Source organism: Pinus tabuliformis, chromosome 7 (genome assembly GCF_031772625.1).
Source record: "Pinus tabuliformis cultivar Carrire ecotype Pingquan chromosome 7, CPIR1, whole genome shotgun sequence".
NCBI lineage: Eukaryota > Viridiplantae > Streptophyta > Pinopsida > Pinales > Pinaceae > Pinus > Pinus tabuliformis.
Window position 1 is genome coordinate 272,643,772 of NC_142293.1, and position 17,133 is coordinate 272,660,904.

At 40.4% G+C, this 17,133-nt stretch overlaps 2 protein-coding genes across 2 annotated transcripts in view; one reads left to right on the plus strand and one right to left on the minus strand.

The window, feature by feature from the left end:
• The window catches only part of LOC149246930 (Chaperone DnaJ-domain superfamily protein), a 210,024-nt gene that overhangs the window by 141,929 nt on the left and 50,962 nt on the right, over positions 1-17,133 (plus strand). The gene's annotated exons all lie outside the window — the stretch shown is intronic.
• LOC149246931 (uncharacterized) overlaps positions 326-17,133 on the minus strand; it is a 62,806-nt gene continuing 45,998 nt past the window's right edge. Inside the window, exons 3-6 of the mRNA XM_089457535.1 lie at positions 4,703-5,205; positions 4,447-4,588; positions 4,003-4,318; positions 326-430 (exon numbers count right to left, since the gene is read on the minus strand). Coding sequence (XP_089313661.1) covers positions 326-430; positions 4,003-4,318; positions 4,447-4,588; positions 4,703-5,205 — 1,066 coding nt within the window. The remainder of the gene's footprint in view (positions 431-4,002; positions 4,319-4,446; positions 4,589-4,702; positions 5,206-17,133) is intronic.

Sequence of the window (17,133 nt, forward strand, 5' to 3'; positions counted from 1 at the left end):
AATCTGTCAAGGTAGTGACTCCATCTACCTTGGTTCTGTCCTATTAGGTACTATTCTGCTTCGACAACAACAGCACCCCACCAGCTTCCTAATCCACAATCTGCCCATAGCTCCCTATGCCCTAACAACTGAAGAAACTGAGCCTTCCAGCTCTGCGCAATTCGGCAAAGGCTGAATCACTCCTTTGGCCAACTGCGTCAAGCCTACCTGATTGAGTAGGATGACGTGGCTCTTCGTGAGCCTCTTCCGCCTCTCTCTGCCTCTGTGCTGACCCTCCTGCTGGCTCGAAATGATGACACAGGCCCTCTACATCACTTCTTCTTCGCTACTTCTGGTCTGGAACAACGCTGTCTCTTGGGACAGCTGCTACTGCTACAAATTTAAGATTTCTCTTATTGGCATCTTCCATTCTCCTGTGATTTGTAATGCTCTGATACCATGTTGAAATTTTTAAGTCTAACACGTTAGAAACTCTTCCTGCATTATCTTGTTTATTTCACCTACTTGTTAATTCATTAACAAGTTATTTAACCATGTAAACACTGAAAATAAACACAAATGCAGTCTCAACTCATATACAGATCATCAATTGAAATAATAGACAAACATACAAGGGGCACTGTTATTTTTTGACAATTGTCCCCAGAAAAACCTAACTTGGGAAAATCAGTGCAACAATTTTGAGGGTTTTATTATTAAGCAACTTTCTTGAGTACAACTAGGGTGCCAAACTGGTTCACGCAACAAAGATTTCTATCTGGCAGTGGTACCTCTTCTCGGAGGCAGATATTCAGCAAGTCTGCCCCACGAAAAATCCTTACGGTGCTTTCTCTTGGCTCTGCATCAGCTCTGCTAGCCACAACCTCACTCCTGAACCCTCTGCGTCAGCTTTCTGGCCTTTTGCGTCACCCACACAAGCCCCTCAGCCTCTGCGTAGTCTCTAGCTGCCTCTGTGTGGCCCTTGCTGCCTTTGCGTAGCTCTGACTGCTTCTGTGTAGCCTCTTCAGGCTCTGCGTTGACCCTCAAGCACTATATCTGCCTCTTTGCTATGTACTCACTACCCCTCGCTGCAACTCAGATCACTTGTTCGAATTTTCTCAGCAAACCCCCGCTCCAGAAAATCGAATTGACTGATCAATCTTGGTGTCTCTCCAATTGACCGTCAAGCCTCCTCTTATACTTTTTCTGTTGAGTCTCCAACGGCCGGGATTAAGTCTCTAATCAACGGCTAAGATTAGATTTGGCTTGATCCATGTCATTTAGAGCATTCTCACCCGATTTTATATTAATACCCATTAATATTTTAATTTTCCTAAGTTTAGACTGAGGAACTCCATTAAAAATATTAATTATTTTAATATCTCTCTAACCGGGTGGAATTTCCCCAAACCATTTCTGGGTCTTCGAGATCTCATGTGCTTTAGCCTCTCCACTAATTTTCATGGCTAGAGCACATCCGATGCTACCACAAATCCACATGGTGAAAGAGATTCTTTCATACTTGATCATGTTATAAAACTATTACCATGACTCAATAATATACAAATGATAACATGGCTAAACTTTGATGCATGCATACCTCATCTTGATTCTCCTTTGATCATCTTAGCTTCATTTGGTTGTCCTTGGTGTGGCCCTTCTTGCTTCATTTTAGCTTGCCTGCATATCATCCTTTTCTTGAATCCCATGAATGGGATTCCCAATGAGACATTTGCTTTGGCCCATGAACCTTCTTTTGAAGATTCCATCATAGGATCTTAAAGATCATTGCCTTGCAAATGTTTCTTTTCTTTTTGATGATGGAGGTCTTCTAAGATTCTTAATCATGATCAATTTTCCTTTCATCGTGGATGAGGTCCTATACTAGGTATGCTTCTTCTACATGAATATCTTGAGCTATATCTGCCATGCTCCTATATTTTAGAATATATTTCTACTCATGCATTTTTGTTCTTATCATAAACACTACATCTTCATGAGTATCTAGAACTCTATGTACATCATGCTTCTAGATTCTAGAGGATGTTTCTAGCCATGCAATTTTAATCTATTCCTACATGCTCCTATCCTACTCAAAACTTTGAAAGAAGTCTAAAAGTAAAGAGTTTGACCTAGTCATAGTAGAGATCCGGAGAATCTTCCTTCTTTTGCTTCTTTCCTTCTTCTTTCACTTTTTTAGTTATGTGAGCTTCTTCCCTCTTTCTTTTGTTGTTTTTGTCCTTCTTAAGCTTTGGACAATTCCTTTTGTAGTGTCCATATTCCTGACATCCAAAACATTGGATTTTGGACATGTTTTTGTTGTTAGTTCTTCATGGACCAAACTTGCCAAATTTACCCTTTCTCTTGGCCATGGTAGCAAATGCTTGCTCCTTTGATCCCACATCTTCCTTTGCCTTGAGTCTGGTTTCCTTTGTCCTGCATAGAGACCACATTTCACTAAGAGTGGTTGCTTCCTTCTTGGCATATATGCTTGATGTGAAGTTTCCCCACTCCTCAGGTAGAGCATTGAGTACTACAATTGTCATCTCTCTGTCAGAGTTGACTTCCCCAAGCTCTTGAAGTTGATCTCTCATTTCAGAGATTTTCATGAAGTAGGAAGTTATTCCTTCCTTTGTTATCTTCATCATGTACAATTCATTCCTTAGAGATATTACTTCTCTGGTTATGGATGCCGAGAATCAGTGTTGATAATATCGGTATCGGGAAAATATCGGCGAGGGTCCGGAAAATATCTTATCGGAAATATCGGCGAAAATATCGGCAAATATCGGCAAGCATAAAAAATGCATAATATATTCATTTTTTTCAGATTTCTAAACATATAAAGCAATAACAACATGAACTAAACACATTGGCACATAAATATGAAGAAGGCATTGATATATATGATGTCAAATAGAAATGATACATCAAACTTCAAAGGCGATACCAAATCCTGCTGATCCCTGATAATTGTCCAATCAAGGACTCAAACAAAATAACATCACATATCCTGCTGATCCCTGATAGTGATAATTGTCCAATCAAGAACTCAAACAAAACAACATCACATATATAAAACTTTAAAAGTATTTCATCATCATGAGTTATAAACTTATATGTAGCAAAAGTTGAAAACAAATAAAACTAGCAGCTATCTATCTGAGACCATTGGCCTCTCCCTAGCAGCTTTCTTTCTGTCTTGTTCAGCAATTGCTTCACGAGCTTTTTGTATAACCTCTGCACTAGAAACCATACAAGGCATCACATCTGCATCATATGCAGAGAGTTTAGCCAGATGGTATTTCAATCGTGTAATCCCTCCTGACATCTTGGTCCCACACAAGTTGCATGATATATATGCCTGATTTGCCCCACCAACAGCCTCCCCATACTCCCAAAATGGGTCCAAGGCTTTTGGCATATTTGACATTTGTAGTGAACTAATTCAAACCTAGGGCACAAAAAAAACAAAAAATTGGCATTAAATGAGTATAACTATACAGTGCCCAGCAAACACTCAAGAAACTATTTTAATTTTTAAAGCAACATCTTCATGTTCAGAATTTAAACAACAAAAGCAAGCATAAAAAATGCATAATATATTCATTTTTTTCAGATTTTTAAACATATAAAGCAATAACAACATGAAATAAACACATTGGCACATAAATATGAAGAAAACACTGATATATATGATGTCAAATAGAAATGATATATCAAAGGCGATACCAAATCGTGCTAATCCCTGATAATTGTCCATTCAAGGACTCAAATGTGGAGAACCAATACAAAATAACATCACATATAATAATAAAAGTATCTCATCATCATGAGTTACATGTAGCATAACAAATAAAACTAGCAGCTATCTATCTACTGCCCTCTCCCCCTTTTACGGGAAAACATGATGGGCTGTTTGCCAGGCCTGCCCCTAGTAGTAGAAGGCCCTGACACTGCCTCTGCACCTAATGTTAAATAATGAGTGATAGGCATGGAGCTATGCTCTCCTATATCTATAGCAGTTGGTGTTGATGCTGATGCTCCCGCAGTGCCCTCCTCCTCCTGCTCCTCCTGCTCCTCCTCTAAGTGCTGCTGCTCCTCTGACTCCGAGTCCTCCTCTTGCTGCCCCTGCTCTAATGGATCATCTGCCACTGGCTCTAACCATGAAGGTGACTCCTCCAATATGGGCTCCTGAGACTCCACCCTCCACTGAGACAATACATCAATATTGTCTAAGGAAATGGCATCTGGATCCACTGGTGATTCTATTTGCCTCACTCGAAGTCGGATGTTGTAATGCACATACACCAAATCGTTGAGGCGTGCGAACTCCAACCTGTAAGAGTGTCAAAAAAAGTAATGAGTCTTGACTCTTGACTCTTGACACTTGAAGGTCATAAATTAAAAATTAAAAATTACAATAAGTGTAATTACTCAACTGAAGGCTTGAGTTCAAAGTTATACCTGTTGCGCTTTTTGGCGTGTATTTTCTCAAATACACTCCAATTGCGCTCACACCCTGAAGAGCTACATGTTTGACTCAAGATTCGTATAGCCAAATTTTGCAAATTTGGTACCCTTGCACCATAGCTTCGCCACCAAAGATCTACAACAAAATAATGAAATAAAAAATTCAAAAACTTAAAAGTTAAAAGTTAAAAGTTAAAACATAATTAAATTCAAATTTCTAATTTCTAATGAGTGATGACTTGTCACTTACGTGGCATGAAGAGGGCCCTTTCCTTAATGGCATCATCAAAGCCAAATAGGCCAACACAATCCTGATAATTATGTATCTCGCGGCTGATTTTGCTACGAACCTCAGAATCAGGTACCATCCTCTGAATACAGGAATGGAGCCCTTCCATCACCTCGCCATCAAAACGAAAATTGCATTTGTATGCAAATGCAGGGTTGAGGAAGAGTGCTGCTGCATGAATGGGTCGATGAAGCATCCCTGTCCACCGACTATCGATCACATCCCATAACATCATCTGCCTATTAAGGCCAGCAGAACCCTTGTCTGCATAATAGGAACGAATGGCCTCCTTGGCCCTATCCATGCCCTCATACAAATAAGGCATTGCAGGCTTCTCTCCATCCACCAATCTAAGAACCTTTACTATAGGTTCGCTAACTGCACATGCTTCTTGTACTCCACGCCAAAATGTCTCAGAGTACACCATTTTTTCAATGGCTCTCCCATCAGGTCTCCTGCTGTATCTACAAACACGCCAATCATCAGACACAAACATTTGCTTCAACTCGAACTGACATCGAAGCAAAGACTGAAGAGTAATAAAGGTTGTGGCAAAACGTGTGATGGCAGGACGCCGCAACTCCTTGTTTCTAGTGAACCTCCTCATAAGGCTAAGAACAAAAGCATGGTTATAAATAAACTTGGGGATGCTCCTAGCCATATCAACTGCCTCCTTGATGAAGGAGAGTTTCCCCATATCCTCAAGCAACAAATCAAGACAATGCGCTGCACATGGAGTCCAGAACAATGTGGGATGCCTCTCCATAAGCATTCTGCCGGCAGACACATAATTAGCTGCATTGTCTGTTACGACTTGCACCACATTCTGCACACCAATCTCCTGAATGAACCCATCTAACAACTCACATATCGTTGCTGCATCTTTGATATGTTCTGATGCATCCAACGATTTAATAAACATGGTACCTTTAGGACAATGTACCAAGAAATTTAGAAGGGTCCTACCCTTCCTATCTGTCCAACCATCAGACATCACTGTGCATCCAGTGACTTCCCATGTCTGTTTCAACTCCGCCAATCTAGAGTTGATGTCCTGTTTTTCTGCTTGAAGAATTGGCCCCCGCAACTCCTCATATGTGGCACTTTTGTACCCTGGGCCCACAACAACAATAGCATCACACATTGGTTGCCAAAATGGATTGGTTTTTGTGATGCTGAGAGGTAAGTCGCTCCAAAAAATACACCTCCCCATGACTCTATCTGCTTCTTCCTTCTCCTTTTTTTTATAAAGCGATTTTATGCCAGGTTGTGCTCCAGCTCCTGTTCGTGGAACAAAAAATGATGACCTCGCATTCACACTAGCAGTAGCGCTAGCATGTGATGGTGTGCCAGTTGTGGAGCCCCTCCCACTACGGCCAGTAGGGCCACTACCCTGAACATCAAAATCAGGAGAAGATATCCCAAAAGATCTACCTGCACGTTCAGCTTTGTTTCTTTCCGCCTCTTCCTTCTTTCTGTCCTTTTCTTCAATTGCCTCAAGACCTTTTCGTATAAGCTCCGGACTAGAAACTTGACAAATGCCAACATCATGTCCAGGGAGTCTAGCAAGATGGTATTTCAGTCGTGTAACCCCCCCTGTCATCTTGTCCCCACACAATTTGCATGAAAGATATGCACGATTTGTCCCACCATCAGGGATCCCATACTCCCAAAATGGGTCCAAGTTTTTTGGCATATTTGTATTTTGTAGTGGGCTAACTCAAAAGGAAACCTACAGCACCAAAAAAAATTTGGAATTAGTAACTTAATAAGTAATATATAATATTATAAGTTTTTATTAAACTTATTATATTTTTAAATTCAAAATTAAATCATATTTTTAAATTTAAATTAAATATAAAAATGAATTTTTTTAATTATTTAATTTTTATTTTGTATTTATAATTTTATAGAACTGTCCAGAGAATTTTTAAAGTATTAAATTAATAACAATAATAAAAACAAAATTTTATTTAAAATAAAATAATTCATTTTTAAAATAAAAAATTACAAATACACCTCCAAAATAAATCTATATTTATAATATATATTTTTGAGTTAAAGTTTAAAATTTAAATATATAGAGAGCATTAATTTTAACATAAGTCGGTAATAATAAATTATAATAATAAGGCTAAATTATTATAATAATAATAATTATGTGCAGCCTCAGTTCCTGATAGTGTTAAGGCTGAACTCTTGCAACGAATCCGCTCTTTCCTGATGTCAGCCACACTCTAATGTTTTCTATTGAAGAACCCTCAGCATGTTGAAAAGAAGCCAAAGATACAACATAAATGGATTATTCATTAGATTCGAAACACCCAGTCACAGTATGTCTAACTGAAAATCTTCGATCTGCCATACAATACTGAGCTAACAACCTCAGAAATTGTCTTATTAGACAAAGCCTTAAAGGCATTCCTTAGATAAATAATACAGGAGTTAGGTGAAAGTTGTATATTGTTCAATCATCATCTAAAGGCTAAGTCTATATGTCGTAGACAGTCTTGGAATAAGTTAGGAATCTGAGCGGCTGAGCCAAAATAGTGTTAGATGGTGGCTCTTGAACCATTGTATAGAGCATAAGGCAGACGTCAAACAATCCCAAATCTGTTCTAAGGTTTAACGAAATGGTTTGAAACCTCAGAATGTTACATGGATCATTGTTGATTATAAGTATAACGCTGGGGCATACCTGTAAAGTTGTAAACCCTCCGCAGCCAAAGTTCAAAGTTCAAACCCTCCGCAGCCACCGTTCGTAGCGTCTCCAGCTCTCACGAAACCGAAATGGCTCATTGACGTGAAACGAAAACCCTAAACCCATTTTATAAAGGCTGCCGGCGATATTTATGGTCGTCTCGCGCTATTTGGGAAAATATCGCCGAAATCTCGTGAATATCGCGATAAATTCGAAACTAGCAAATATCGCGATTTTTTCGGGGCGATATTTCGGCTCGCCGAAAATATCGCGATATTTGCGAATATCGTCGATATTATCAACACTGCCGAGAATAGCTCTACTAGCTTATCATAAATTTCTTTTGATGTCTCAAATTTGGAGACATAGGGAATGAGAGAGTCTTTGATTCATTCTATCAAAATCCTTTGAGCTCTTGTCTCATCCTTATTGTACTGGGCTAGGACTTGAGTTTGTTCCTTAGTAGGGACAGTGATATTCCCTTTGAAATGTTCTAGGAGTCCATTCTCCTTGAGAAGTAGATTAGTCCTCTTCTTCCATGCAAGAAAGTTATTGGTACCTACCAATTTATTGCCTTCCTTGCAAAAAGACATTGATGTATATTCAGAAGGGGACATGTACTTACTTGATAGATTTTGAGATGTAATGGACTAGCTTCCTTCTTGAAGGCTTGATGGCTTGTCTTCCTTGAATTTTGATGTTCTTCAAGTTTCCTTCTCCAAGTGGACTTGCTAGATGATGAGATTTTCTTGATGACTTGTGCCTTGGTGTAGGTCTTGCTTCAATCTGCTCTTCTTTGTGGGTGCCTTTATGTAAGGCTCTTCTTCTAGCTTTTTAGACCTCCTTGATGAATTATGGATTGTATACCCTTCTTGTCCTTGAAGTGATTGAGACTTCTAGGCTTGATGCTTCAACATTGTAGATGCTTCTCCTTGATGAGTGTTCTTGAGTTGTCGTTTCCTTGATGTGTCACCTTAGCTCTGATACCATGTTGAAGAATGAAGGGCAATGGTGTTTACTAATATTCTTCACACTTGATAACAATTTGTGATGCACTTTGACAATTTATCTTCTTCTTATTAGTGTGTGTGTTTCATCAAACTGCTATCAAAACAAAATAACAAGAACACAAAGTTTGGCTTTCTACCAGGGACAAAACCTCTCCACTCTTGAGAGGAAAACCCTTGGTAATTTTTCTCTTATTGAAGCTTCTTATTTGAACAACTGCCAAAACCTAGACCCTTGACTAGGATATTCTACAAGCATAAGTCAAATCCTTCCTCTTTCTGCACTATAACTTCCGGCACATGGACCTCTTTCTTCCGACACTTTGCTCCTCAGCACTTCGTGCTTCTTCTGCTGCTTGTCTAAGTTAGACTCTCTTCTTCTTAGGAGAAACCCTAGAAAATTAGGGCTTCTTTACTTCACTTTACTTAGAAGATGTTGTAGACCTAGTTACACATCTGAATGAGGCTTCTAAATGTGCTACCTTCAACTGCTTTCAAATCCGCAAAAAGTACACTGCTGAAATCTTCGCACGTGTGGACAAAAAACCTAAAGCAGTACCCATATCTTCGTCGTCTTTTCCTTCCTTCTTCGTTGCCTTAGAAGGCTCATTTTTATCGACTTCTACTTCTATTCTCGACTAGTTTCTGGCTCCTTTTTTGCGCTGAAAGAGAGATATGATTGTTGTTCAAATGAGGAGTGGATGACCTACATATATAGGGGTCTGTCCCTACTTTTCAGGCCGACTTGACTATTCATTAGGCCAACTTGACTGTTTCATCATAATTCATCTTTTATTCATTATTTGGCTGCTTGGAGACTTCGTTGAAGCTAGGAGAGGATTTGACTTGACTTGGAGGTGTTCCCATGACCTTGTACATTGACATACATGATGTAACATGCCCTCAAATGGTCTCATCATAATTACATTTTGACTTTGACTCTCTAGAAGCACTTTAAAATGTGCTTGACCTATTTTCAATGAGCAAGAAACTCATTGACAATTTATATAAAAATAATTTCTTTTCTTGAATAAATACAAATATCAAAATTACATTTATGAAGACCTAGCCTAGTTACTTTTTCTTCAACAAAGAGGACTAGGGTTTCTACAACAGACTTAGGGCATCCGTCTTCAAGTTTGATCTTGGAGAAAAGGAGGCAAAGAGGTTAAGCGAAGTTCACTTTCAAGCTCCAAAAGTCAGAGAAAGGCAAGCGAAGGTCACTTTCAAGTTCCAAAAGTCAGGGAAAGGCAAGCGAAGGTCAGAGGAGGGCTCTAGAAGAACATCCAAGTTCCCACGTGTGGCAGCAGTAGTGCCACAGTAGTTGTTGGGAGGCCGAAATTTCAGATATGTAGTAGGAGGCTGAAAATCTTGCAGCAGGAGGTCGAAAAGGTGCTATTGGAAGAGATTTGACTGGGTTTGACTAGATCAAAGTTGGCACATCATCCAAAGAGGTTGGTCTTGGTCTTGGAGGGTATTGGTCTCAGTCTTAAGGTCATGGAATTCATCAATTGAAGAATCTATAAGGAAGATAAGAGATTTAAGGGTTTTCCTCTCAAGAGGAGAGGTTTTGGCCCTGGCTTGCAGCCTATATACTGTGTCATTGTTCTTCTTGTTTTTGGTAGCTATTTGATGCTTCACACATATAAAAATAAGGAACAAAGCTAATAAGTAAAAAGGAATCACAAGCAGTTATCAAATAAAAAGAATTAATCATATTCGTTTCCCTATTGAATTCTCAACATGGTATCAGAGCTAAGGTTGGCTAAGAGCATCATGAAGATCTCTAATACATTGAAAAAGTTCATCAAGAAGTGCTCAAAGGTAGCAAGCTATCTCAAGAAAAGCATCAAAGAAGCATGGAGTCTCTTATTCTCTACAAAGAAGGAATTAATCGAAGAAAAGGATGAAGGCCTCTTCTTAGCACTCACTGGCACATTCCAAGACAAGAGCATTTGGGTAATTGATAGTGGTGCATCTAGGCACATGACAGGTCATCACAAAAAATTGAAGACTTCGTCAAAGGGAAAACGTTCTTATTCAATGGAACTTGGAGATAACAAAAGCTATCCTGTTAAAGGCATTAGAACAATCTCTATAGAGCTGGAGAATGGAAGCAACATTCACCTCAACAACATCTTATTTGTTTCAGGTTTGCATAAGAACTTACTTTCCATTTCAAGTTTAGAGGATAAGGGTGATAGAATAGCTTTCATTGATGGAAAGGTTGTTGTATGGAGTAAAAACTCAAGCATAGAGAATGCTAGAGTGATTGGTATTCAAGAAGGAAGACTTTACAGGCTGATATCTCCTCTAGCTCAAGCCTTGGTTCACATTGAAATTATCCCATGTGAACTATGACATAGAAGATTTGGTCATATTCATTTCAAGATCCTCCCAACTCTAAGTTCCATAGTAGATGGAATACTTGAACTGAAAGAAGACCATGAAGGAGTATGTAAGGGATGTGCATTGGGTAAGAATACCAAGAGACCATTTGGAAGCAGTGCGTCATGGTCAAAAGAAATCTTGGATCTCATTCACTCCGATGTATTTGGCTTTATGACTCCTAAATCTTTTGGAGGTCATCTATATTATGTCGCATTTATAGATGATCATTCAAGAAAGGCCTGGGTTTACTTAATGAAAACCAAGGACGAAGTGTTTACAAAATTTCAAGAATTCAAAGTTGAAGTGGAGAACCTTACAGAAAGAAGAATTGAGATACTAAGATCCGATAATAGAGGAGATTATACATCCAAGGAGATTATAGCATTCTGTAAGGAGTCTGGGATTAAGAGGGAGTTGATAGTCCCATATAATCTCGAACAAAATGGAGTTGCAGAACGAAAGAACCGATCCATTGAAGAAAGTGTAAAGGCGATGTTACATGATCAAGATCTACCAAAATTTCTGTGGGGAGAAGCCATGAAGACTGCAATATATATTCAAAATCGAAGTCCCCACAGGTCGCTGGACAACAGGACTCCTGAAGAAGTATTCACTGGGAAGAAACCTACTGTAGATCATCTCCGAATCTTTGGGTGTCCTGTATATATTCATATACCAAAGGACAAAAGAAAGAAGATGGATCCATCAGGCATGAGAGGAATATTTGTTGGCTACAACAACTCCTCTAAGGCTTATAGAATCTACATAAAGGAAGGACACCATATAGAAGTAAGTCGAGATGTCATATTTGACGAGAGTATCGCATTCAAGAAATCTAAGGAACTTCCCATGGACTTTGATGATGAAGAACTTCCAGTATTTGAAGAAGAAGTTAACAGGGAAGAAGAAGAATCTCATCATGAAGATGAGGGTCCCAGTGAACCCATTCAACCTGTGGTCCTCCCCGAATCAAGAAAGAGACCAAATTGGTTGAAATTTACACTACTTGATGCAGAAGGTCATGGGGCAGCGAAAGGCTCATTTAGAGAAAGTAAGAAACACGAAATATTCTGGGTATGCTGCATACATGACAAAACTAATAGAAGCAGAGCCATCTACTTTTGAAGAGGCTATCAATCATCAGGAATGGAAGGATCGTATGTGTTGTCGCTCCCAGAGACAACCTTGGATTGCTTACAAGACCAATGCTTGGACACATCTAGATTTTGTGTCTCAAATGATTCTCAGTAAAATGGAGACATCACATATATTCTACATGTATATATAAAATGGAATGGGTTGGTTCATTCATCTAAAGGAGTAAGACATGAATTTATGGTACTTCTTCACATGTACAAATCGTAGAAATATATGCATAAAACAGTGGAGGTCGAGTAGTTCAAGGACTTACAGTTTAATAAGATTTTAAGAGCAATGAGAGAGGATAAGAAGAAAGAGCAACTCATCACATAGAGCTTAAAGCATCAAGAATTCTACCTTTAACACATAGAGCTTGAAGCATTAAGGATTTCTACACTTATTTGAGTTACAGGTAGAAATAATGGATAAAAGAGGGACTGAATGTTATGATTCATGTAGCGCAAATTTAAAGATATAATTTCAATAATCCATACAGGCACATGCATTAATAAGTCAATACAAATGAATCTGTGAGGAAGTATGAAATATTTCTAGCAGCTATGATTGCATGAATTCAGAGAAGAAACATGAACATAATGGGTTTTAACTTTTAACAGAAGGATAACATATTGTAATACTTGAAGGGGGAATCACCACCATTTCCTTGATATTATGAAAGATCTGTATTATAAAGTCATATAGTCTGAAAATAACATGTAGTGTTTTCTTTAGGATTTATGAACCTTTGTAAAGTGTTTCTTCCCCCTATTTATCTGGAGAGGGGGAGCGTTGAACATTCATTACATCAAAATATCTTTGGCCGAGTCTCAGTTGTCAGGTCGACTAGCTGTCTCGGCCAGGGATGGCTCTATGGCCCAAAAGCATTACAAAATATTAATTGCCTCATTAAAGGGTGGCACATTACAGGATAACAAATCAATCAACAATCAGATGAACAATGTTAACAAAATATCTTCATGCCCATCCCTGTGATTGCTTCTGCTTCAGGTTGTAGTTTTCTCACGGTATGGCCTCCTGTGTTGCTCAGCTGACTCCCGTCATTTTTGCCTTTACTGCTTGAACCATTTATCCTTCAAAGCTGGGAGTGGGCACTATCAATTTCATGCCGCAGTATTGAAGCAGAGGACCCTTGGGCGGTACTTCGTCTTCCCTATGTATGGGGGCACCATGCTAGATAATCAAGTCTTCCCGAGCTACCAAGTCCTTGTTTACTTCTGTTAGTGTCGACCCTAGTTCCATGTCACAGAGGGCCTTTTTGGATCAGCCCATGCCAGGTTTGAATGCTCCATCTTCCTTATTAAATGCCACAACTGCCGACCCACCATGCCTTTAAAGTTCTGTACTGCCTGGTCGTGGAGTTCTCATATCAGGATTTCTCACCGAAAATCTTTTACAGGACGGGGCCTCCAGATCCACTTTAGCCCCTTTTGCTTCATGTGACTGGGGGCTATGACCAAGTGCTTAGTCCTTTGGGTGCTAGGGCCTTTAGACTCCCCTCTGGGGGTCTTCTTCCTTTGTTACATAGAATCCCACACACCAGTGGTTTACAATGCTTTGCCTTTGATATCTCCCCTTGACCCTTGCGATCGTCGATCTGCGGGATTGGGCCCACCTGGGGTATCGCAATCACAATATGGGAGAGAGTGTGAGGATGAGTGGTTTTCGGAGGGGGGCATGAGCGGTAAGTGGTAAGTGAGGGGGGGTGCAAAATGATATGAGAGGGACATGTAGCGGCAGGGCCTGGCGAGGAAACCGCTTTTTCGGACCCCCCGTCGCTGATAAAGGGAAACACAACGCGGGGGCTGAAAAGGCTTGGGCGCTGTCGATTTGGCGGAGTCAATTTGTGCCGTCCGGAGATGGGCAGTGTTTATTTGATGGCGGAGGAGGGACCACGAGATTGATGACATCATCAGTGCCATGTGGCACCTCCTGAGTGGTGACACGTGTCACACAGATACGCCCCCATAGGACCCCTGAAAATGCCAAATCTGCATACCACGTGTCCTCCGTATTGCCATGTCATGCTGACGTCAGCTGCCATGTGTATTTATTTGGACCAATGGTATTCTGCCACCTGGCCCCCTGGAGGAGAGAGAAAAGGCGTGTCTGCCTTTGATTTTGCAACTGATTTCCTGTGTAAATCGACAATCGGCCATCCCCTGCTGCTTTAACACTATCGATGTACTTCCCGCAATTCCTTAAGAATGGTCTATTGGACCTGCTGATTGCTGATTTGCCGATATCAGAGCTCTGCCCCTTTGTATTGCATTTTGAAATCCTGCCGATCGCCGATATGTCGCGCCTTGGATCTTTGACTTTTGCCATCGCCGATATCGGCGATCGCCGATATCGGTGATCGCTCCATCGCAGGTTTGCTGTGTCCTTCCCCCGCTGTTGCTGCTAGGAAACTGCGATTGTGATTTGCGATGAGCTTGACCCTTAGCCATTTTTCCTTTGTTTTCTGGCTTTGAAAGGGTATCTTCAATCTGCTCTAACTTCTGATCCAGGAGTCCATTTTTGGACTTCCACCTACCATTGGAAAGCTTATTCCGAACACTATCCAGTGGAGAGGGTTTGATTTAGCTTTGAGAGCTTCTATGGCTTGGAAGATGGATGCAAACCTCTATGTTCTTTGGTACTCTTTGTACAACTGGAACTTTGTTTTCAGAAGGTGACAACATTGGCTCCACCTGGGGACAGTGCCTTGCTAGCAAGGTGCTGAGAACCTTCAAAATATGAACTTCTCCTTTAGGCATGGAGTCTTTTGTAAACAAAAGATAATTCTGTGAAAGTGGAATTTTCAACATAAACTGGAATTTTCTTATAACAATTACAATACACACACCAATATTTACAGTGAGTGCAACACAGGTACCTCTAGTTTTGGAAATAGAGTTTGAGGAATTGACTATTTACCGACAGTTTCGGCGATTCATTGGCCAGATTTTCAAGCATGTACGTGTTATTTCCTCTCTCTTCTGTAATCTTGAAAGGGCCGAACCAAAGTGTTAACTTAAGGTATGTTCTATGCTTAGAGAAATTTATTTGAATTTTCACAGATAGCTCAATATCTTTTCTAGATTAGCAATCACATCAACATAATAGTAAATTGTAGATAGAACATAAACATAAATCGCAGAAGACAAGCCAAGACAAAAGGACACAAGATGTGGCGCTAGCCATGGACAAACCCCAATGTGGGGAAACCCTTGATCAATTCTTCTTATATGTTCTTCAGTAGTTCAGCGGAGAGAGAGAGAGATAGTACATATACAATAGAAGTCAACACTTTGTCTTATTTAAATAAGAGCATAGATCGTCTCTAAGTAGATGATACATGATGTAGCTGAACTTAGTTGAAGACATGTTACTTCAACTGATTCTCCTAGGTGACTCCATCACCATGCTGCACCTATCATTGTGCTGCTCCTCATCATCATGCTGCACCCATCATCACTATGCTGCATCTCATCATGATTCACTAATCATGACTGTACCCATCATTGTACTACTGTACTATGCTGAGCTATGCTATGCATTGCTGCTCCCTGTACTTGCTGCACCAAGTACCATTGCTACACTGTGATTGCTGCAACATGTAGTTGCTGTCCCATGTATCCACCATGAACGATTGCTGCACCATGTACTTGTTGTCCCATGTCTCCACCATGAACCATTGCTACTATGTACAACTACCAATTTGGCTCCCATAGATTGCCCAACAATCTGATCCAAACTGACCCAAAGAATGGATCTAACACATATCACAACTGCTTCTCCAACACAATTGTACACCATTGTTTGCACTGTTGTGCCTGCACTTCTGGTTAGGGCTTGTACCACTGCCCTTAACCCAACACACAGTCAGCAAGACTAGCCCTCAAGGGCTGTAACCTGCCTTGGAGAGGCTCCTCCCATGCCACGTTGTCCTCTAAAGGGGCTGTCCACCTCAACACACTAGAACTCCAATAGCTTGCTATGGCCTGTGGCCTAGCTTGCTGTAGCTTTTCGGCCTCCTCCAAAACGTGCCCAAACAGTCACCCAATTACCAATGTTTTCTCCTCTACTCGTCTTAGCAGCTTGCCCTGAACAACCCTTAAACAACCTCAGTAAACTGTGGCCTGGGCTAGGAGGGACACTCTTCCTCCACGCTGAGGGTAAGGGCTAAAACCAGCCCTCAAAACAACCCACACAATCCTTTGTTGCTATGGTATGGCCTACAGCCTACCACACAACACTACTATTGCAATAAGGCATTCCTCAAACACTGCTCCAGCCTATCCGCAAGCCTCCAAACAAACTTATGAAGAGGCTCTTCAACTCGGCCTAGCCCAACGTATATCACAGCTCCCTCCAACACTTTCGGACCCCTGTTTACCCTTAAGACATTCCTAAAATCCACGTTGTAATTTCTTTTGTTTGCTGCGGCTCAACTCAGAAGTTATCCTCCTCAACGAGCTCCTTTATGATGTATTGTGTGTTGCACAATGGACTGCGGTTAGGGCATCCTTTAGGACTACGGCTAGGCAGCTTATTTAGCCTCCTTTCCTCTTGCGTCTAGGGCTTCATCCTCCTAGATTTCTCTTCCACTAAAACCCAAAGCGAGTGGAGAGAAATCAAGAGTGAAGCGTGTGTGGAAATGACTATCAAGTCACCTCCTTTTATCCTAAAACGTTGAGCACATGTGGGGGTTATTTGGTTGTTGACCGACCTTGACGAGTTGTCCTATAACACAAATAAATTTATATCTCCATGAATACTTATTGGAATCGGATGATCTTTAGATCAATCCTATACCTCTCGATGAGAGGGATCCAAGAAAAATATCAGTTGCCATAAATAAGATGACCCACATGGAGTTTGGCCCTAGTTGCCAATTTTAACACTCTCTCTCAACTAGGGAGAACTCCATTGACTAATCCATTTGCCAGACTCTACTATCTCTGCCATCAGTGCCCTGCACTGCTCTGCTCTGCTGAACCATGAAGAAGAAGAATTGATCATATCACTCTTACTGACTCAAAGTCAGTTCCAATTAATCCTAGATCAATATCAAAAGAAATTGTCCCAAACCACTCATACTGATCCTAGATCAGTTCCAATTGATCCCAAATCAATATCAAAAGAGAGTG